This window comes from Arvicola amphibius, chromosome 18 (genome assembly GCF_903992535.2).
Source record: "Arvicola amphibius chromosome 18, mArvAmp1.2, whole genome shotgun sequence".
Taxonomy (NCBI): domain Eukaryota; kingdom Metazoa; phylum Chordata; class Mammalia; order Rodentia; family Cricetidae; genus Arvicola; species Arvicola amphibius.
In genome coordinates this window covers 31,894,783-31,918,585 of record NC_052064.1, presented here as the reverse complement: position 1 = coordinate 31,918,585, position 23,803 = coordinate 31,894,783, and the positions used below count along the sequence as shown (strand labels likewise).

Here is a 23,803-nt window from a genome sequence, read left to right as displayed (position 1 = left end):
TACATATGCCTGGTTCCTATTTTCAAAGGAATCTTTATTTAAAGCCTCATTTGTGTGTGCACGCGCCCACATAAAGGCCAGAGGACACCTTAAAGGAACCATGGGAAAGGTGAGTTACGCTGCACTGAGCACTCAACGGCGGGGAAATCACTTCCCTTGCAGAACCGCTCATTTAAGGACAGTAAAGAAATAAACTCAACAAAGGGCGAACGTGTAATTATGGAAAACTGAAACGCTACCTGCTTATGTCAGAAGCCAACTTAGAAGTTAGATGATGATCAACTTCCTCCCAAGGCGGCTTGTTCTAACACAGGACGTGTTGGCTTACTTTCCCTACGGGATGCTTCTTCCACTCCGTGTAATTTCATAGTTTACCAAGGGCTTTCAGGTATGTAACTGAAATTTCCCTCATCCAAATACTGAGATGACCGTAAAAACGTAAGAAAAGCCGAATGAAATGCTATTACGTTAGCACCCAATCCTTAACCCTAGAAATATGCAATGAACGTAATTTTGTGACGCACCTGGTGGAATTTTTTTAGGTTAAGTATTTTCGGATCGGGGAGTGTTCTTTACCCCCCCCCCCCAAAAAAAGCCAGGAGGCGAGGAGGAAATTGCGGGTGACAGCGGCGGGAGAGGAGGTCGGGGTGTCTGGGGTTGAAGCGCTATAATAACCACCGGGGCATCCTCCATCCGCCTCCGCTCAGCCCGGGGGCACTCGGCGGCAGCGCTCCCCTCCTCCCGGTCCCTCTCAGCACTTCTGCAGTCCCCCTGCACCCAGTCTGGATGATTCCTAACCCAGAGGTCTCCCACCGGCTCCCTAAATTACCTGACAGCAATCTGACCTCTCAGGACACTCAATATTCAACCTCCCAGACGGAGCCAACCGGAAACGGACGTTGTCCCCTGCAGTTTCCCTCCCCCCCCACGGCAGGAAAGCAAAGGAGACGATAAGCGTTCCGACCGCGGCACAAGGCTCCCAGACGAGGGAGAGACGACATAAGGGAAACTGGACATCGAGACCGTTTCCCACACTCCGCAGCCGGCATCCGACCCAGCTCGGGGGCGCTGAGGAGACGGGTGAGGAAAGCGCGTTTTTCCTTGCTCCCGGGCGGACTCTTTTCGGCGGCGCACCGGAGGGCGGGCCGAGGCGGCGGCGCGGCCAATGGGAGCGGCCGTTATTGAGCGAACCGGCCCACTCAATGAGAGGGCCGGTTGTTATGCTGCAGTTGGCAGGCTGCTGCGGGAGGCGGTGGCGGTGGCGGTGGCGGTGGCGGTGGGAAGCCCGAGGCTGCTGCGGGGTGACAGGTAGGTGGGGGACGCGCACGGTGCCGGGAGAGGAGGTGTCAACTCCGCCTGCGGTCGCGGGAGGCGGCGGCCCGGCTCTCGGCGGATCCCGAGCCCTGCACACCCGGTAGCCAGCCCGGGAGGGTCGTGAGGAGGAGGCGGCTTGGGGCTCAGTGAGTGTCGTGGGGGCGACTTGGGGGCCTAGCGAGGGCGTTGAGGGTGTGGGTGGGGAAGGATGCAGGAGCAGGGCGCGGGCGGTGAGGGCCGAAGGGATTTCTTGCGGGAAGCCTCAGGCTAGAGAAGGACGCGGCGGCGTTTGCAGACACCTGAGTGAAATCCTCGGGGTTGTTGTCAGGGTGCGGAGGAGGAAAGAGGTTTCTTGGTGGTCGGAACTAGAAACTAGCGGCTGGTACATTATGTAACCCCTGGCAGTTATTTACCCCCCCCCCCCAACAACTCGACCGAGCGTCATGGAAGAGGAGCTCTTGCAAGCCGTTGATAGACGTGATCACTTTCTTGTTGTCGCTGGCTCCCGGTGTTTTCCTACCCGGGCAGGCTCTGGAGGAGGAGGACAGCCGTGAAGGCAGGAGTAGTCACGAAGCGCTTATCCCAAATAAGGACTTGGCTTGAGACACGACACGACGTTAAGCTCGAGAGGGGCGAAATGTTTTGTAGTACACGCATTTGCTGCTTTGCAGCGCCGAACGGATAGAGTGTTTAACCTCCAGCAACCCTCTCAAAATCTAGAGAGGAAGGCAAACTCAAACTAGAAAACGAACAGTAAGTTGGTTGGTCGACAACTCGCCCCTGTATATGGATGCTAACTAAGGACGGTGAAAATAACCCGGGACTCTAAACAGGGGAGAGCCACCCTTTGAGTGATTTGCTTCGTTAAGTCTGAGGAACTAGTTGTGAGTTGTAAATTCACGGTCTAAATGGTGGAATACAGTACCAAAACAAACTCCCGTCTCAGCGTGTGTTGTGGAAGGGCTTTTGCTTGTATAGCTCATTGGAAAACTCTTCTGAGAAGACTGGGATACGTTTTAAAAAGCAGCTCTCTAAATTGCTGAAGGATTAGTTTAGCAGCTTGACATGCTGCCTTCAAGTCAGAAGATGAGGATTAACATAGTATCAGGAAGCGTCTCTTTTTCTGGGCTTGTTTTTGTACTACATGTTAGGACAACTTTCTAAGATCTGATTTTTTTTTTCCTACTCTTGGCCATTTGTATTCGTACATATAAAATTAAAATTTTTGTTTTTTTTTCTCTCAGAATATCTTCTGAAAGGAATGGGTAATTAGGATTTGTTTTGAAATGTCCAGTGAACTGAGGTATTTGTTAGCGCCTTAAATACAGTTTTAAAACAATGCTGGTGCTTCATTCCTCGTCTTATTTTTTTACAAGAATGATGTTACCTTAGCTCTAAAGAAAACATATTTTTGCTTTAGGTGAAATACTCTCATGCTTTCCATACCTGTGAACAAATTTTTGCCTTTAGGTGGGTTGATTTAAGAGAGTGTGTGTGTTTCTGTGTTTCTCTTATGTAACCAGCCTACTCTAGCTATCTAAGAGAACTAATGGCTGATTTCTAGTGGCCAGTAGGTGTCATTGTAGAATGCCGTAAATCGAACAGCAGTAGGAAATTACCAAATAGTTTAAAAAACACTATCCCAAATTATCATTTACTAGAATCTGGACAGTTATAAATCATAGAGATTTTGTTTTCTGAAATATTTCTATGTTAAAGCTATTGATAAATAAATTGAAACATTGGTTGTAAGGAAATATTAGTTCTTGCTTCAAAATGGATCTTGAAAAATTTAGTTTTTTTTTTAATAAATATAACCCTTAAGCTGTCCCTCAGTCCAGTTTCACTCTGTAGACCAGGCTGGCCTTGAACTTAGAGAGATCCATCCACCTCTGCCTCCCAAGTACAGGGGTTAAAGGCGTGTGCCAGGCCCACGAGCTGTCCTAGTGGACAGAACGGATTTGTTTCATTGTTAGTACCCAGCTTTGACATATTCTTGTAGTATATGAAGTTCTAGAATAATCTTCAGCCTGACCAAGAGTTATTATAGAAAAGTACTACATAATTAAAAACTAAATAATATAATAAAATATGGGCGGAAGTTTCAACCCAGTTGTATTGTCAACGCAAAAAAAAAAAAAATAAATAAAACCCAGTATCTTGCTGCTCATTTAATGCCAGGACAACAGCATTGTTTCCTCCTACATCTTTACCTGGCTGGTAGACCGTTTACTTTTCCCATGACAGGCATGGACTACTTCTTGGTGTCTAAAATGTAAAATCTATGAAAACGGTTTACACTGACTGTTGATTCAGTCCTTTGCTGTGCAGCCATCTGATGAGCCCCTTTTCCAGCTCTGATCCTATGCTCGCTATTAATACAGTGCTTCCAAAAAGGAGGGAGGTTTAGGGACTGGTGGGATGGCCGGGCAGGTATAGCCCCCCTGCCATGCAGGCGTGAGGACTGGAGTTTGGGTCTCCAGGACCCACACAAATGCCAGGCGGGCATTGGTGGCCAGTTCATAATCCCCGCACTTGGGGGTCAGAGACAGGGATGCCCCAGTGCAGCTGGCCAGCTGGACTAGTCAGATTGGCATGCTTTGGGCTCATCTGAGCATGCTGCAATGCCGCAATGCACATGAAGTGGAGCATGAATGAAGAAGCCGCTGGTGTCAGACTCTGCCTTCACATGCTTTCTCATCTGTCCCTATGTGCGCCCACACATCACATACATACACACAGCACACACACAGGAGTCAGACCTACTTTGAGAATCCTCTATGAAGATAGCGATATCTCAAAATATCCAGGAGGTTTTTTAGTTTTTAAAAAAGGGGACACGCATATGTTGTATCTAGGCTTCCCTTTAGAGTCTTAGTGCAGGGAGGGTAGGAAGGAAGGAGATGACTGATTTGGTTTATATCTGGCCTTCACTTTAGAGTCTGATCCAATCCAGCTTCTGTCACGCAGCGCTGCGAACCAGTAACAGCAGCGTTAACTGTGAGCCAGCTGCCAATCTGCCAGCATTTTGTAGTTCTATAAACTGTTTCCATTTCATGTTGTAGCTAGGGCAGCTTTTCTAGCCAGAAGTTGAAGCTGCTGAAACTGAAGATGTGCTGAACGTTTTGGTTTGAGTTGGTTTTCCCTTGGCACTTAACTGCTTTTCGTAAGTCAAGTGGCCCTGTAGGAATTAATCTGCACAGATGCGTAGAAAGCTATACTGTCTTTGAGTTAAACTAAAATTGAGAAATAAGAATTGTAAGTCTAACCTGCTGGTGGTAGCACAGCCTTTAATCCAGGCCCTCAGGAGGCAGCAGCAGCAGGTGGACTGAGTTTAGAGGCCAGCCTGGTCTACAGAGCGAGTTCTGGGACAGCCACAGCTACACAGAGAAACAACAACAACAACAACAACAAAGTAAATTTAATTTAAAAAAGAATTGCAAGTTTACTTGATTAAGCAGTTTTCAGTGAAACTTTGATGTAATTCTATAGATTGATATATGAACAGGTGTTTGCTCAGTAGTAGGTAGTAAACTTAGAATCGCAAATCCTTTGCCTTAACATGGGCTAAGTTTAGAAGTTCATGGACTTTAGACCTAGTGATTAGGGGTTTGGCTGTTTGGAGATAATATGAAAAGAAGAAGTAAATGGGAAGGAGTATAAATTAGATGTGTAATGTATAAAGTGGTATGGTTTAAGTATTCATAAAATTATAATAATTTTTAGGTTTGAGGATTAACTGCCAAGACAGCAGTCATAGAATATTATAAAGGGCACTGACATTGGCTGGTAAAGATGGGTCACCAAATAGTCATTTTGTTACAGAGTAACTGTAGCCTTCAAAAAATTTAAATATTAATTTATCATACATCACATGGCTTTCTTTTTCCTTTTTTTGAGACAAGTATTGCTGTGTAGCTCTGGCTGGTTATGAATTCATAAATATCCTCCCCTTTCCAAGGTGCTGGGCTCACGGGTGGCACTAACCACCTGGCTCTTTTCTCTTTTGATGTACTGAAGCTAGAATCCTGATGGTATCTTTTTCGCTGTTTGCTTTTGCTCTGGGGTATTTTGAGATGGGGATCCACTAGTAATCCAAGCTGGATGATTTGCCTCTGCCTTCTGAATGGTGAGATTGCAAGCTTGCTTCATTCCTTGGAGGTCTTAAACCAGACATGGTAGTGTACACCTGTGATCCCAGAGCTTAGCTGTATAGCAAGTCTGAGGTCATCCTAGGCTACATGAGACCCTGTCTCAAACACAAAAGACAAAACAATTGAGATTTTGTTTATATATTTCTTATCTAAGTAATCCTTGGTTCTTGGAAAAAAATGATTTTGTGTATGCACGCATGCTTTTGTGGGAATGCATGTGTGATCAGAGGACAACTTTGAGGCTCTCTTGTTCTCCTGTGGGTTTTGGGGGATCAAACTCAGACTTGCATGACAAGCACTTTTTGCCCTGTGAGCCTTCTCATCTCTGAGCTAGATATCCTTGGTTCTAGTGGCTTTTTATTTTTGTCATTTACTTAGTTTGTTTTGAGTCAGATCTCCTGTCCTGTCCTGAATACCAGCCTTGAACTCCTGATACTGCCTCAGGAGCTGGAATTGCAGCTGTGTGCCATCAAGCCCAACTACTTTATCTTTTTTGAAAAGTATTTCATTAGCCAGACAGTAGTGGCACACACCTTTCATCCCAGCACTTGGGAGGCAGAGGCAGGAGGATCTCTGTGAGTTCAAACCAGCCTGGTCTACAGAGTGAGTTCCAGGACAGCCAGGGCTACAGAGAGAAGCCCTGTCTCCTCATCTCACAAAACAAACAAACAAACAAAGGTGCTTCATTTATTTAGTGTGTATGTGTGTGTTTGCATGTGTGTCAGACTTAGAGGTCACCGAGCCGTCTCACCTGCCTCACGGTGACAGACTGTACGGGGACTGGATGGCGTTTTACTGTGTACATACATTGGACAGCATACATTACGTAACGTTCAATCAGGGTGGCCTTTCTCAGCTCCTCCATTGTTTGTCTTTTGTGTGTATGTGGTGAGAAGCTTCTTTGAGATGCAGGTGACTGCGGTTCTCTGTGCTCCTCCCCTACAGCAGAGCACCAGAGTTTGTGCCCCAACTCTGCTGACAGCACCCGTGAGCTGACCTGGTGACCACGGCTTCAGTCTGTCTCTATAGAAGAGTGAGAGCATGTGACAGCTGCCTTTCTGTAACTAGCATTTGACATACGTGCAGTAGGTCTATCCATGCTGTCAAAGCTTCATCCCTTAACTCAATAGTACTCTATTATGTGTGTGTGTGTGTGTGTGTGTGTGTGTGTGTGTATATATATATATATATATATATATATATATATACCACCCAGTACTGGTCTTGCTGTCAGCTGGTCTTTGTATTTTTATGATGTTGTATGATGTAATCTTTTGTGTGGGTCTGTGGAGTAAGCCACAGAGGGGCCAGGTTATTTTCCATTTTCTTTAAGAATGAAGAACATTCCAGAGGCTAGGGATGTAGTTTGGTAGTAGGGCATTAGCGTGTTCACTGAATTTAGAGTCGTTGGGCGGGCACGATGGCTCAGTGGATGAAGGCCTTCACCTCCAAGCCTGTTGATCTGAGCCCAGTCCCTCAAACCCACATCAGCGTGGACGGAGAGAACCAGCTCCTGAGAGCTGTTCTGCATCTCCACACATACCACACACAAGGAGATCATTGTAGAAATGGTTTAAGATGCACGTGCAGAAGACACTGAGTGGAAAGCAGGAAGGATTTGCTAGAGATTTTTATGGATTATAGAAATGGGATAATGAGAATCAGCCTTCACTTCTGCTATAACTCTGAGTCAGTTTCTCTCCTTTTCAAAAGAATTACTGCAACTTTTGAACATCTTTTCAATAAAATGTTTTATTTCCTAATTCTGATTTTCTTGCAGCGTGTTTTTCTGGTAACAGTTTTGTTACTTTTCTGCACTGTTACCTGTGGTGTTGGCAAGAGATTGCAGTACTGTAGCATAATGGTTGCCAGCGTCCTGGACGCCTTCCCCATGCAGCTGAGTTGTGGCTGTGGTGTGCCCCGAGCGAGCCGAAGCTCTTCAGTCAGTCTTGCTCCCTCCTCGCTCGCCCCTTGCACACAGCCGAGATATCCGATGCCTTATCTGCATTACCTTGAGGGACCTCTAAAGGGGCAGGAGAACCACAGATTTGTTGCTAAAGTCACTCTCTTCCTTACAGTTGGGAATCGTATTTTGATTGCTAAAAACAGATAAATAAACTCTGCCTAGCCAGGTGTGGTGACGCACACCTTTAATCCCAGGCAGAGGCCGGCGAATCTCTGAGTTCAAGGATAGCCTGGTCTACAGCCACAGCTACACAGAGAAACCCTGTCTTGAAAAAAAAAATCACTTCTTTGTTTAAATTCTTAAGAATCAGAAATAAATAGTGTAGGGCTGACGTACCTCAGAGCCGTCGGGAACCAGGCTCCTCGTTCCCCTTTGTCCTCCTTAGTTTGTGTTTTCCGTTCTCAAGGTCACCTAGTGACACCAGCTGACCAGTTCTAGGCAGAAGAAAGAAAAGGGGGCACATCCATCTTTTCGGAAACATCTTCAGAAACCCTATGCAGGAGTTGTTTGATTTATAGCAAGTGAAACTCGGTCTTTTGTTATACATAATTGCAAATAAAGCTGGAAAATGGCTGTTGCCCAGCGCGTGTGGGCTGGGGACAGGGCTCTGTGCCGTCTGTAAACTAGTCCGTCCTTTTCACACTTGCTGCTTCTCCTCTGCTGTGTCGGTCACTGCCAGCCGTGAAGCCGTTCATTTGCTGTGAGCTGAAGAACTAGAGATGCTAATCCTGCAGAGGGTGTGCTCTGCTCCAGAGAAGCTGGGGTTTAATCTAGAGATGCGAATCCTGCAGAGAGTGTGCTCTGCTCCAGAGAAGCTGGGGTTTAATCTAGAGATGCTAATCCTGCAGAGGGTGTGCTCTGCTCCAGAGAAGCTGGGGTTTAATCTAGAGATGCTAATCCTGCAGAGGGTGTGCTCTGCTCCAGAGAAGCTGGGGTTTAATCTAGAGATGGGAATCCTGCAGAGGGTGTGCTCTGCTCCAGAGAAGCTGGGGTTTAATTGTAGGATTTATAAACGTTTTTGTTTTTGTTTTTGTGTTTTGTTTGTTTTTCGAGGCAGGGTTTCTCTGTAGCTTTGGAGCCTTCCTGGAACTAGCTCTTATAGACCAGGCTGTCCTCGAACTCACAGAGATCCACCTGCCTCTGCCTCCCAAGTGCTGGGGTTAAAGGCGTACGCCACCACCGCTTGACAGGATTTATAAATTTGTACATAAGTTTCTGGCAAGAAAATTACTGAGTTTTAAGATCTATTGGGAATAGCTCTCACTATGCCTTTGTCTACCACATCAGTTTTTACAAGATGTAAGAGGGAGAGGAGGAGGAGACCTTTGGAGTGCAATGAGCCTTTTCATGTTCTAAGGCAGAAGAAAAAGGCTGTTCCCAAACCCAAGAGGAATGGTCCTAAGAGTTACTCTCATGTATTTTATGTGCCACCAATGTTTGTCCTCTGATTTGAGACCCACGTATCAGCTGGTCTTAGATGTCCCTTTCCTGAAAAATGTGTTCTAATGCACCCACCTGGTATGAGTATCCTCGTTCCAAGAGGCTCAAGAGATGGCTTCAGCACATAGTTCATCTCTGAGGTGTGTTTGTCAGTGTTATCCAGAACAACCGCCAAGAAAGGATGCTTGGGTATCATATGAAATTGGTTGGAAACTGTTCATATGACGAGTTAACCCGTCTCAATACTGCAAGGTAGTTAGCTGGTCAGCAGCTAACCCGTCTCAACACTGCAAGGTAGTTAGCTGGTCAGCAGTTAACCGTCTCAACACTGCAAGGTAGTTAGCTGGTCTGCAGCTAACCCGTCTCAACACTGCAAGGTAGTTAGCTGGTCAGCAGCACATCAGGGGTAATGGTGCAGGTCCTTTCCGCGTCCAGATGCTTGGAGGCCAGAGGTGATGTGGTTAGCCTACCCCAGAGAGGGCCGAGGTTTCACCCCAAAACAAAACCCAGGCTGCTCCACTTAGGCTGCATTTGGGGTGCGTGCCTGTGGTTCCTGCAGTCAGTCCTCTTAGGCTGAATATGGGGTGCGTGCCTGTGGTTCCTACAGTCAGTCCTCTTAGGCTGGATGTGGGGTACATGCCTGTCGTTCCTGTAGTTGGGCCAGAGGATTGATTACAAGTTCAGTGCCAGCCTGGCTTGCCTAACAAGACCTGTTTCCAGAAAGAAGAAGGGAAGGAAGGAGAGGGGGGAGGGAAGAAAGAAAGAAAGAAAGAAAGAAAGAAAGAAAGAAAGAAAGAAAGAAAGAAAGAGAAGGAAAGAAGGATTGGAATTCAGTGTTTAATTTATATATCAATCCCTGCTAACAGGGCCATTTGTTCATAAGTCTAGTGAGCAAGCACTAATTCAAAAAACCACTTACCCAAACCATTATATCCATATCTGGTCACCTCTCTTTTTAGGTCTTTTTATATCTTATATGTCATGTAAAGCTGAGCCTACTGAGGTATTTCCCTTTCCTTCTCCTAGCGGGATGCTTCTTTGTTGTAGAAATGCCAGCTTATTATATGAAACCACATGTAAACCAAAATCAATTTTTTTCTTTTCTTTGTGTTGTAGGGAATTTTACAAGGCCACAGAATAAGATGGAGGTGACATTTTGTAGGAGTCAAAGCCCTAGATCCAGAACCATTCTTTCCTCTTACTTGTCTTTTGTGGCCTGCTGCAATCTCGTTGTATAACTGCTCCATCAAAGTTAGCAGTAATGTGGCCACAGTAGTTACAGCCAATCTTCAGACAATAGCTGGGCTCTGTTTGTCCTTTAAAGAAGAAGGAGTATTTATTGCCTTGTAAAATCTCTGTGACCTTACAAATTTGGGTGATACAGCGAGTTGTCTTCATGTGGTGGTCGGCAGAGCATCCCTTGGGCTTGATCAGGGATAGACACTGCTTTCTGTCGTGAAATCATCTGTGTAAGTCGTTTTTACTTTTTGATTCAAAGATGTCATTAAGCCAGGTGGTGGTGGCACACGCCTTTAATCCCAGAATTTGGGAGGCAGAGGCAGATGCATCTATGTGAGTTCGAGTCCATCCTGATCTACAGAGTGAGTCCCAGGACAATCTCCAAAACTACACAGAGAAAGCCTGTCTCTAAAAATTAAAAAAAAGTCATTAAATCATGTCTAACTAGAAGATAGAGAAGTGGAGGTCCTCTCTTGCACAGTGAAGAGGGGAAAAGAGCTAATGTGTGTCTGTCGCTTCCATTATTGATGGGACGCTGCTGGCACTTCAGCCTGGGACTTAGTGGATCACAGTGCTCGGTTCTTGAAGATGGGGTAGGTTCTATGTCACTATGAATACTTTCTTCCAGGGTACAAAAGCTAGGCAAGAAGCTGTTTCTAGAAAGGAGAACGAGCATTGTCAGAAGGAGCCATAGTGGTCGTTCTCAACCAGGGCAGTTTTGCTCTCGGGGATATTTGGAGATACTTTGATGGTATTCGGTGATGTCAGACTCACAGAAAATGTGAGCGGTGGCTTTGAAATGCTCTACTGTGCGTGAACAAGACAGTCTCTCATGTCAGGAATGACCAAAATGCAAGTTGTGCCAAGGCTGAGAACCCTTGCTATTAGTCCCGTGTTGTGGCATCTACAGGGACAGACGGATAGCTTTTTTTTTTTTTTTTTTTTTTTTTTTTGGTTTTTCGAGACAGGGTTTCTCTGCAGCTTTTTTAGAGCCTGTCCTGGAACTAGCTCTTGTAGACCAGGCTGGCCTCGAACTCACAGAGATCCGCCTGCCTCTGCCTCCCGAGTGCTGGGATTAAAGGCGTGCGCCACCACCGCCCGGCCAGACGGATAGCTTTATCCACTACTTACCTTCTTTCGTAGACACTCTGAACACCATTGGCTGGCTCTAAGGGCAAACAATACCACAGTTGCACTGCCTCCTTGGTTTGCTTCCTGCTCTTGCCTTGGGCTCATTTAAAACTGGCAGCCTTCTGGGTTACTGGGGAATATGATGAAGCAGCATACTGATGTGATTTATGTTATTTCTAGGATTTAAGCAAGCCTGTCAGATAGCTTCTGTCTTACTCTTTTCTTTATTGTGACAAAATGCCTGCCAAGAACAAATTAGGGAAGGAAGGTTTTGTTTTTGGCCCACAGTTTAGGGCAGAGTCCATCATGGTGGGCACATCGTATTGGCCGGAATGTTGGGCAGCTGGTCACACTGTGTTCTCAGGAATAAAGAGAGACAAATGGTGGCCAGTTCATTTTCCCTCTTTTGCTCAGTCCTGGACCCTAACTCGTGACTTGACACCTTCCAAATCAGTGTAAGTCTTTCTGCTTCAGTTAACCCTTTCTGGGAATTACCCTCAGACACATGCAGAGGGGTGTTTGCATGGTGATTCCAAGTCTAGTCAAGCTGGCAGTTCTATTAGCCAGAACTGTTTCTTTCCAAGTGGTAAAGGCTAGCTGAGCCATTCATTCGAAGCGTGTATTTTGCTATACCCCTAAGAGTATCATTAATATAGAGAACTTCTAAGTTTTCATACAGTTCTAATATACGGTGTAATGTAACTTCTACTTAAGGACCTTGCTGACCAGGTGAAATGAACACGGTGTTCTTAGCATAGTCAGTGTGTGTGGTGTCTAGGGCGAGGTCTTCAGTTTGGTGGTAGTGTATGCCTGTGCTATAAGCACTGTTAGAGCAGGCATGCAGGTTTGAGGCCAGCCTAATCTACGTAGTGCAAGACCCTGCCTAGGGAGGAAAAACAGTTCTTAGATTCTAGCTTGACAGAGAGTTGATCTCACTACTTACTAATTATGTGACCTCAGGAAATGATTTAATCTCTAAGTGCCTGTTTCCTCATCTGTAAAATTGGGATGATAACAATTACATAGGATTACTGTATGTATATAGGTAAATTATGTAAAATGTCTGAAATAGCCCCAGTATGTTGGCTAGTTTTTTTAAAGATTTATTTATTATGTATACAGTATTCTGTATGCCTGCAGGCCAGAAGAGGGCGCCAGATCTCATTACAAATGGTTGTGAGCCATCATGTGGTTGCTGGAAATTGAACTCAGGACCTCTGGAAGAGCAGCCAGTGCTCTCAACCCTTGAGCCATCTCTCTAGCTTCTAAGGTTTTATATATACCCAGCCTAAATTTTCTCCTTAAAGATTTGTACTTTACAATAGGGCTTATTTCTTACTAGCCGGCACTTTATAGCATGTACGATACTGGCTGTCTTGGGGTCACGATTGCTGTGATGAGATACCGTGACACAGCGGCTCGGGGGGAGAGGGTTTGCGTGGCTTAGGCTCCCCCAGCACTGCGCATCACTGGAGACGTCAGGACAGGACCTCACACAGGACAGGAACCTGGAGGCAGGGGCTGACGCAGAGGCTCGGAGGAGTGCTGCTTACTGGCTTACTTCCCGGGGCTTACTTCGCCTGCGTATAAGACCCAGGACCACCCGTAGTGGGCCAGGCCCTCCCACATCAATCACTAACCTAAAAAATGTCCTACAATGGGGGCTGGAGAGATGGCTCATAGGTTAAGAGCACTGGCTGCTCTAGAGGTCCGGAGTTCGATTCCCAGCAAAAACATCTATAGTGAGATCTGGTGCCCTCTTCTGCTCTGCAGGCACACATGCAGACAGAACACCGTATACATCTGGTGCCCTCTTCTGCTCTGTAGGCACACGTGCAGACAGAACACCGTATACATCTGGTGCCCTCTTCTGCTCTGTAGGCACACATGCAGACAGAACACCGTATACATCTGGTGCCCTCTTCTGCTCTGTAGGCACACGTGCAGACAGAACACCGTATACATCTGGTGCCCTCTTCTGCTCTGTAGGCACACATGCAGACAGAACACCGTATACATCTGGTGCCCTCTTCTGCTCTGCAGGCACACATGCAGACAGAACACTGATACATCATAAATAAATGAAAAGAAAATGCCTTACAAGGACCAAAGCACCTGGGTTCAATTCCCGGCACCCACATGGCCGCTCACAGCTGTCTGTAACTCTAGTTCCAAGGGACTCTGCTGGCACTGCACACGGTCTGCACAGACATGGACAAAATGCTTATACACTTAAAAAAGAAAAATAATACATCTAAAACTTCAGAATAGGAAAGAAACTCATTAAAAGATACTGTAAGAGGGTTTTCAGATTTGATTAATTAATTAATTAAGCTATTTTCTTAATTTTTTATAAACTTTAAACATAAATGCTTCATATACATTTAATTATATTTAAAGTTAGAAAATTTACATTAAAAATTTTCTTATACTATTTATTTAAGAGTTAATAATGATCATTGTTGGAAGGGAAGAAATGTGTTGGTGCTTAGATGCATGCTCCTGTTTCATCCCCCTCAATTTTTTTGTTTGATTTGTGTTTTTTGAAATGGTCTTATGATGTACCCCAGACTGACTTTTTTAGACTGGGTATCTTCCTGTCTCAGCCTCAAGTACACTCAGGCTCCTCTATTAAGTTTCCTTCTTTTTCTTTTTGAGATTGTGTTATGTATCACAATACCCAGAAGAATTACAGTCAAGGTCTTGAAGAAATGTATGTATGCCCATGTTCATTTCAACATCATTCACAATACCTAAAACTTGGAAGCGGTCCAAGACCCATTAACAGATGAAGTGCCCTACGCGTACCCTGGAATGTTGTCCAGGCTTAACAAGGAAGGGCAGTCTGAAGTGTTCTCGAGCAGGTATGGAGTTTGGAGATGTTACACTAGGGGACATTCGCTAGTCACACGGCATCCTGACGCTACTTGTAGGAGGCACTGAGAGTGCTCAAGACCAAGACTACGATAGGATGAACTACAGGAGTGTCACTCAGTGATCGTACCACCGTACAGATGCATGTTAACATTCCCAGACTGTACGCTCAGATACGGTGGTAAATTTTATACATGTATTACCCTACAATATGAATGGAGGGGAAACACAAAGAGGGAAATGTCAGCTAGCTTACATAATTTTATCTTAAGAAAGCTTGTTTTGAATTGGGTCTGTTAACTAGGTAAGGATGGAAATTTTTTGAGGTTAAAATGTAATCAAATCCAGAGAATACCTTTTCTTATTCATTCTTTGAATACCAGCTTCTTTAATGTTTGTTTATTATTCAAAGATTTATTCTAAAATTCAATATATTTTCTTGGCATTTGTTTTTGCAGCTTGATGATTAACTTTGTAACCATATTACCTAAACATACTATGTATATACTTAGCATGTTTATATAGGTCTTTCTGAATTGGATATTACCTTCTAGATTCTTGGTAATTTATGTGGGCATCTCATTTATAGGATACCCCCCCATCCCTTTTATTTATTTAGTTTGTTAGTTTTGAGCTAGGTTCTCTTGTGACGGAGAATGACCTTGAACTGCCTCTGTCTCCTACAAGTAAGCCTCATAGGCACGGAGTACCATGCCTAGCGCATTCTGCAGCTTTTCTTTTTAATCTTTTTGTTGCCTAAATATTTGTTCCATTTGTCCCGTTACCTCAAGGAACTTCGATGTTTTTGAGAAAAGAAAAATGTCCCTTGTTTTCAACAATTGCCTCTAGGGAATGACTTTTGTTTGGTGCCAAGCAATGATATAGCTTTGTAGGTGGTATCTTCCAGAAAATTAGATTTCTCTGGGAGTGAAGCCTTGAAGGCACTTTAACCCCACCTGTCCTCCAGCTGCTGTCCCTGTGGTTTTCACTGATTGCTCTCAGAGCTGTGTGGAGCATGGGAGTAGGGCAGACTAAAACTCTACAAAGCCCCCATGAGAGGGCTATGGGTGTGGTATGACGGTGCAGATCTCAGCACTTGGGAGGATTGCAGGTTCAAAGACAGCTTCTCCACATAGTGAGATCCTGTCTCAAGAACACGAAAAGAGGAAGGGAAGGATAGAAGTTACATCTGGTTATGTACACAGATGTTTTGCTGTGTGCCTGCCCCCTCAACACTTAGCTCTGTATTCCACTTGGAATTTTCTTCTTTTTAAACATTTAGAGGCAGGAGTGGGGGGATGCTGTGCACATAGGCGTGTGCAGAGGTCTGAGGAGTCCTCTCCTCCCACCATGAGAATTCCCAGGACCCTAACCCAGCGAATCCTCTTGCTGATCCCTGGAATTTACTTTTGTGAATAGCATGGGGTTAAGGGTCACGGCACATTGTTTTCCGTAGAGATTCCCTAGTCTCCTAGAATCTTTTAAAGACTCTTCTTTTCCAATTGCATTGCAGTATTATCCTTGTTATAAACCAGTTAACATGTTTGTAGACTCTGTTTTCCGTTTGTTATTTATTTAGTTTGGGATTGGGGATGGGTGGGTAGGTGCACGTATGCCATGGTGAGGCTGGGTGGAGTCCATATTTCTGTAAGGATTATAGATTTCTCTTGAGGTGAATATCCAGCAATTTAAACAACCTACCCAACGTCTTAAAGGTGATTAATGGAATACTTGATGCTAAACTTTGACACTTTTGTCACCAATTTTCCTGGATATGTAAAGCTATACGCAGTTGGTAGTTACTGCAGGGTGTTTCGGGGTCAGCTGAGCTGGTAAAGCTGTACGCAGTTGGTAGTTACTGCAGGGGTTTCGGGGTCAGCTGAGCTGGTAAAGCTATACGCAGTTGGTAGTTACTGCAGGGTGTTTCGGGGTCAGCTGAGCTGGTAAAGCTGTACGCAGTTGGTAGTTACTGCAGGGGTTTCGGGGTCAGCTGAGCTGGTAAAGCTATACGCAGTTGGTAGTTACTGCAGGGTGTTTCGGGGTCAGCTGAGCTACAGTGAGCTAGTGTCAAGGACCTGAGCTCGATGTGAAAAGCCAGGCATTTCTGCCTCGTGTGTGATCTCAGTGCTGACGGGGAACGATGTATCTCGTGCTGATCTGTTAGCAGGCGGGCCTCTGGGCTTGCTGACTGCCAGCCCAGCTGAGAAGGGGGAGAGTTCCTTACTCAGTGCTGTGTGGAGAGGGAAAGGTGGGAGCGATCAAGGCGTAGACCCGGTGTCTTCCACATGGTCATGTGCGGTGCACGCAGCCTCACACGTGTGTACATGTGCACCATCAGCTCTGCAGACACGAAAGTAAACTGCTTTATGAGTGTGCTGTTTAAAACAGTTCTGTAATGTTCTTGAAAATATTCTCTTACTATTTTAACTTTTTTTTGTAGAGTTGGAAATTATTTAACTCTCAACAAATGAATTCCACGCTTGAACTCAGCTGCATTCCTGTGCCACCTCCTCCTTTAGAAAACTGATCTAAGACAGGTAAAATTATGAATATGAAATGAAGAATAAATTTCCCATATGATTAAACATGTTGGGAATTTTTGGTAATCTTTGGTGAGTAGCATTATTTATTATACAATTTTACCTGAAATGATCATACCTTAACTACCTTTAAATTCAATTTTTGAATTATTTTAGCAATTGCATTTAACAAATGTATTATCTAAATTTTACTTCTATTTAGTTAATTTATTGGGCACAGTTGTGCTATCAGGGTACATCTGGATCACTATTTTCTAAAGCAACTTTTGTGACCATGGCTGTGTTATTTTTCTGTTCTGTATGATATGGGAAAATAACCGCATGCAGCTTCTGAGTAGTTGACCTGTGGCTAGAGCCAATAATCTGCCTTTCCAGTGTTTATTAATGATGTGCAAAATACACACAATCAAAGCAGGTGTTGTTTTGTTTGCCTGTAATCCCGCTTGGGAGGATTCAGAGCTCAAAGGTCATTTTTAGCTAGACAGAGAGGGGACCAGAAGAGAAGAGAGAACCCAAATAAATACTCATTCCCAAATCTGTTTTGCTTTAATCTAAGATTCTGCACACATCTCAACAATTGTACAGTTTTCGTAGAAAACTCATGCCAAGTCAGGTCAGGAAGAGAACGGGGAATGAGCAGGACCATGTAGTTAATCTACCCGGGAAGACAGTGGTTGGGATTCAGGAATGCTGGCTGGGATGTGTTAGTGAAAGCCTCAAATTGACAGTGTTCAGAATAGGGACAAGGAAGAAGAATATGCGGAAAGACGGTGCTTGTGCTGCATGGAGTCTGAGCCAGACCCAGCGTTCCGATGAAAAGCCAGCTACGAAGTCTCCAGAGTGGTTGCAGGCAAGGGGACTCAGTGCCACCAGCCTTACACCCCTGCCAGCTGTGAGTCAGCACAGACACAGGCTTGCCATCCCAGAACCTGGCAGTCACGTGCTGCAGACTCGGGAGTGGGCTCAGAATTCAGCCTGATTGAGGACCGGCACTCTGGCTGTGTGTGTATTCCTTTACTGTCCCTCCCCTCCCGCGAGGACTAGTGAGCTTGGTTGGGATGGTGTCCTAAGTTGCAGTTCTGTATCTGAATGAATCCACATCAGGAGGGTGGGATAACCAACAGTAGGTTCTCTTGCATCACAGAAAGGACTGTTTTTATGGAGTACACAACAGGTTGCCTTATGACGTGAAGTCATCAGTAAAAACAGTGAACCTGTCCGAGGTACATTCTGTCAGATCACAGACCCTCTAGCTGACCCCCGCCCCCGACTCTGTCTCTTAGAAATCAGGCCTCAGGCCCTTGCAGCTGGCAGGCCCCTGCTATGCAGTCTAGAGCACATAGATTTGGGGGACAGAGGAAGAGATAAGTAAGCCCACCCCCTCCCTTGAAGCTACAAGGAAAATTCACCTAGTACTCAAGCATTAGCACATAGGCTCTGTCAGACTAAATCATACTAAAACTTCTGATCATCCCTGGAAACCCTAGAAAGGTCAGGAAATCTCGGTTGTTCAGGGCATTTGTCTGAAGGCTGTGTTTCTCCTTCAGCCCCCCTACACATCCACACCCCACCCCATCCTACCCTGTTGTAGGAAGGCTGCTTGTTTGTTCCCGGCTGCTCAGCCCTGAAATAACCACACAGAACCAGTATTAATTAAATCACTGCTTGGCCTATTAGCTCTAGCTTCTTACTGGCTAGCTCTTACATCTTAATTTAACCCATTTCTATTAACTTGTGTATTGCCACGTGGTTGTGGTTTACTGACAAGGTTCTGGCTCGTTTGTTCCCAGCAGTGGCTACATGGCATCTGCTGACTCAGTCTTCTTTCTCCCAGCATTCAGTGTGGTTTTCCCCACCTGCCTCTGCTCTGTCCTATCACGGGCTGAAGACAATTCTAGTCTTCACCAGTGCTAGTCACAGCATGAGAGGGGAACCCCACATCACCACCCCACATTTATCACCTCTCGCTTTTCTACTCTAAGCTGTCTTTCTTAATGAAGCTCCTTTCCATGTCTTTTAAAGATATATATGAATTCATTTCTTGGTGGGGGTGGAGTGCACATTATGTACTTATGTGACAGTCATACACAACCTTAGGGAGTCAGTTCTCTTCCTTCGACCATGCGGGTGTTGAAGATTGAACTCAGGTCTTCAGGCTCGGCAGCAAATGCTTTTACCCACTTTACCATACAGCCTCTCTGGCACTCCCCTGGTTTTTGAAAGGAAGCCTCCCTCTCCTCCAAGACCCTGCCATTTGTCTCTGATGCTCTGTCTTCTAATCACTCCTGACGTTAAGGACTGGCCATGAGATCTGTGGTCATGAGACATTTTCTCTGAAAAAAAGGTCATTCTGGAGGATATTTGGTCTCAGCTTCCTTCATAAAATAACTAGATCTACGTTTTTAAAAAGATTCTTTTTAATTGTGTACTGCAGGTTCCTGAGGAGACCTCAGGTGACAGATCCCTCTAGAGCTAGAGTTAGAGGTGGTTATGAGCCACTTGACATGGTGCTAGGAACCAAACTCAACTCTCCTGCCAGAGCGGGGTGTGCTCGTGTGACTTCTGAGCCATCTCTCCAGTCCCCTGAGCCCACATTTTACTGTAACATAGAATAGGTCTAATTGCTGTCTTTCCCAGAAAGTAGGAATATAAATTTTGAATTAATTTAAATAGTCATTTTCAGCTTAGAGCTACAATATCATATAGTACAGTTTTGAGTTTGGCCTTAGCAAATTTAATAACAGCTGCCTTAATCTAAGTTTTAGACATACACTTTGAAATAGCTTCATAATTTTTTTCCTGTTTTGTGGGGATTTGGGAGGGTTCAGTACAGGGTTTCTCTGTGTAGCCTGTCTATCCTGGAACTGTCTCTGTAGACCAGGCTGGCCTTCACCTCAGAGAACTGCCTACCTCTCCCTCTTGAGTGCTGGGATTAAAGGTATGCACCACCATGCCTGGCCCAAATTTTTTTTTAAACCAAGCTTAAGAATTTGCAGTAACATTTATTACTGTCTCATATGTTGAACTGGTAATTCTGTAGCTTTGTTTATTTATAATTTTGATTCCCTTGAAACTCTTGAGAGTCCTTATTTTCTTTTAATCCTTAGCATTTTATTCAACAATATTTCTAATAATAGATCATTAATAATTATTATGCACAAAATAAAAATGCTTCTTGAGTTGTAAAGAACTTAAGTAATTGTGACAGCTAACATAAGGATATGTGCCAATCGCTGTTCTAAGACCTTTGTGTTATTTATTATGTTAAAAATTTTTAAAAATCTCTTGACAGTTGGGTATACTGGCAACACGCCTTTGATCCCAGCACTGGAGAAGTAAAAACAGGAGGATTTCTGATTCAAGGTCAACCTAGTCAACACGCTGAGTTTCAGGCCAACTAGGCTTCACAGTTAAGACCAAAACAAAACCAAATAATACAAAAACTAAAAAACCTTTTATCATAGATATCTCCATTGTCCTCAAACAAGGAGTTTGAGGTAACAGAGAAGTAATTCTTCCAAACATACACGTTGTACAGGCCAGAACTCTCAGCTGTGTAGGCATTTCTGTGCCGGATCATGCTAGGCAAGCACTTTAGCAACGGAGCCGCGTCCCGAGCCCTAGTTCTTTTTTCCTGAAGCAGGGATTCATAGTTTTGCATAGATCTCAGAACAGTCTCTGAATGTACAATCCATAGCCCACCCACAAAAATAAGTAAGTAAATAAATGTAAGATCCTTGTTTTCTATTTCTTACATCAGAATTGAATATTTGTAGCTTCCATTTATCAATATTTTAGCTTTTATTCATTATAAGAAATTCCAAGTTGTAACAAAGTAGTTAGAATAATATAATGAACTTTGTGTGCTCTTTACTAAACAAAATGGCTATCAACTTAAGGTCAGTCATATTTATATTCAATACAAGGGGCTGGAGAGATGACTCCATGGTTAAGCGTGCACGCTGCTCTTGCAGGAGGCCTGAGTTTGGTTCCTAGCTCCCACATCTGGTACTCACAGCCACCTGTAATTCCAGTTCCAGGGATCTGATGCCCTTTCTTGGCCTCCTAGGGTACCTATACACACATGAACATAGCCCGTACATGACATGAATATATGTTTAAATATTTGCATCTGATTACTCTTCTGCTTTCCTCTGCCCCCTTTTATATGTCAGTATCGAAACATGGTTTCAGTGAGGCTGTTCTAGTTTGGTTTTGGTTGCTTTCATAAACACCATGACTAAAAGCAACCTGGGAAGGAAAGGTTTTATTTCATCTTAAACTTTATAGTCCATCAATGGGGGAAACGAGATAGGAATTCAAGGCAGGAGCTTGAAGCAGAAACCAACAGAGGAGCTGCTTCCTGGCCTGTGTGAAGTCTCTCTCACAGCTAGTTACTTTTCTTACACATGCAAGGCCCACCTGAGCAGGGACGGTAACTACCCCTGACAGGGGCCTGAAATCTCCTCCACCACTGCAGTCAGGAAACTGCCCACAGACAACCGCCCACAGGACCGTTGTGTCAGAAGCTTTTCTTCAGCTGAGGTTCCCTCCTGTATGAATCCAGTTGACAACACGAAACACGTTATACACAGTGTCTTTAACACCCAGCGTCTTCGTTAGGGTTTTATTGTAAGAAGAGACACTAAGACCATGGCAACTCCTTTTCTTATTCCTGTTCTTTATTTCAGCACTTGATGCAGTGCTCCATCGTACACAAAATCTAAGGTCCTTGTGGAATCCTAAATCAGAGGTCTTGTATTTAGGGGAGTAGCAGCGAACAGTGTGGGGGGAATGTGCTTAAGGTTCTCTCTCTCACACACCCACATATTATATATACATATCTATACACATGGAAATGTCGTAACGGACCCCAGTTTTTGTTCAAGTTGCTCTGATTAATCCTTTCAAGTTGCTCTGATTAATCCTTTTGAGTGGCATGAGGTGTGACAAACGCAAACACAGAAACGCTCCTTGTGGCTTTCACGGACAGCCCCACTTCCTGGGGTCTGTTCTTTGTGTCCTGTTTTTCCTTATTCCTTCCTTTTGAGAGACAAAGTAAAGAAAGCTTTGGGGTTTTGCTTCGTTTTCATTTTAAAGTTCAACGTGTCTCATTTTTATCAAGTTAAGAATGTTAGACTACCCTCAGTGGCAAGCACGTAAGAGTGGAGCATATGCTTGTTTCCAAGCTTTTAAAAAACGTAAACTTTAATTAGAATTATAATTTACAGACTATCATTCAATTTGATTTTGCTAGTAAGGCATTTTTCCATCTTAGAAAATTTAGGAATCTGATTAATTTTTGCATAATGCATATATTGTTATCAGTTTTCCAGCTATGACCCTTGCTTGTTTGTTTGTTTGTTTGTTTTTCAATACAGGGTTTCTCTATGACCCTTGCTGGGATTAAAGATGTGCGTCACCACCACCCGGCTGCTTTTTTCTTCTCTTTTTAAGATTTGTTTGTTTGTTTATTATGTGTGTGATGTTCTGTCTGCATGCATGCCTGCAGACCATAAGGGGGCACCAGACCCCGTTACAGATGGCTGTGAGCCACCACGTGGTTGCTGGGAATTGAACTCAGGTCCTCTGGAAGAGCAGCCAGTGCTCTCAGCTGCTGAGCCATCTCTCCAGTCCGGACCTTTGTTCTTTCTAAGACTTGATATTTATATTTTGTTACGAGGTTGGTTCTGTTGTGTGTAACCCTGTTTGTTTGTTTGTTTGTCTTCCATGGTGTAATTGGATTTCACTTAGCCACTTCAGTTTTCAGTTTGTTTTGTTGATACAACGTCTTGCCCTATAGCTCAGGCTTGTTCAGAACTCGGTGCAGAGCCCGAGCTGGCCTCCACTTTGCAGGCCCCCTGCCTCAGCCTCTCGTTACTAAGATTATAGATTTATTCAGTTTAAGAACACCTTCTTTGCCATGTAGAAGTGTGAAGAATGTGAGAGCACGAAGATAGTGGGTTCTGCTATATCATTTAAAAATGGGATTTGTTTTTGAAAATTTTTAATTGAACTCCAAACCGAGTAGAAGCCTCTCTCTGAAATACAGCTGAGTGTCTTGGTTAGCGAGATGGACACATTACAGACCTTTGGTCATCTCTGTAGGTGATTCTGTCTTACATTTCAGACAACGGGAGACTAGAGGAAGATGCTGGGGTCCGAGCGAGCTGTGGTGGAAGAGTGGCTGTCGGAGTTCAAGGTACCGTGTCCAGGGTTCCGTGTCCAGGGGTACCATGTCCAGGGTTCCATGTCCAGGGTACCGTGTCCAGGGTTCCGTGTCCAGGGGTACCGTGTCCAGGGTTCCGTGTCCAGGGGTACTGTGTTCAAGGCACTGTGTCCAGGGGCACCGTGTCTAGGGTTACCATATTCAGGGTTAATGGTGCTGATCCGCCAGTCAGGGTCCCGCAGATGTGCTTCCAAGTGAAAGTTACAAAGTGTGGAATTGTGCTTCTTTATCTGTGCTCCTTCCGAGTATAACTAATATGAACACGGTCAAAAGAATTACATAGAAATGAAAATAGTTGTGATTAAAATATGTCCAGTAGATGACTGAAGTCTTCAAGTTTTAATGATACTATTTGTTTTCTGCTTTGATTTCCTGTGACTTAGTTTTGATAGAGAACTATGTAATGTAGACTTATGAAATGTGTTTCCTAAATGTTAAACCCATTTTGCTGTTCTTTGGTTTTATCTTAGGCATTACCTGACACTCAGATCACCAATTATGCAGCAACTTTACACCGGAAAAAACCCCTTGTCCCAGCGCTCTATAAAGTCATTCAAGATTCGAACAATGAGGTAGGAAGCTTTTAAAAAAGTAAATTCCAAATAGTAAGATGAAGCTTGTGTCTGGTTTCTCTCTCCCCGTGGGTCTGGAAAGCCGCTCTTCGCTCTCCCTCTGGTAGTTGCTTTGGCTTTCCCCACCCCATCTTCTTACATTTGAAGATGTCTTGGTCTCTTTTCCTCATTGGAGGTGGTGTGTTTTGGTTCTCAACTGCAGTCACCCTCATCACAACGGATTGTTTATTTAAAGTATAGTTTTTTGTGTGTGTTCTGGAGTGTTCCTTCTCTGGAAAACAAATTTTAACAGTATACTGATTCAGCCTTCTTTATTTTAATATCATTTACTCTTAATTTCTTAA

At 44.3% G+C, this 23,803-nt stretch overlaps 1 protein-coding gene across 5 annotated transcripts in view; it reads left to right on the top strand.

Annotated features, from left to right (window-relative positions):
• Positions 1-1,210: 1,210 nt before the first annotated feature.
• Positions 1,211-23,803, top strand: part of Fam126b (family with sequence similarity 126 member B) — a 45,919-nt gene continuing 23,326 nt past the window's right edge. For 2 of the 5 annotated variants that reach the window (XM_038315188.2, XM_038315184.2), the window contains exons 1-4: positions 1,211-1,308; positions 16,559-16,655; positions 22,789-22,860; positions 23,358-23,459. In XM_038315188.2, the coding sequence (XP_038171116.1) occupies positions 22,810-22,860; positions 23,358-23,459 (153 nt within the window). In that variant the 5' untranslated portion in view covers positions 1,211-1,308; positions 16,559-16,655; positions 22,789-22,809. Of the gene's footprint in view, positions 1,309-1,343; positions 1,461-16,558; positions 16,731-17,386; positions 17,661-22,788; positions 22,861-23,357; positions 23,460-23,803 lie in introns of those variants that run through there. The other 3 variants (XM_038315187.2, XM_038315186.2, XM_038315185.2) reach the window with 3 other exon arrangements.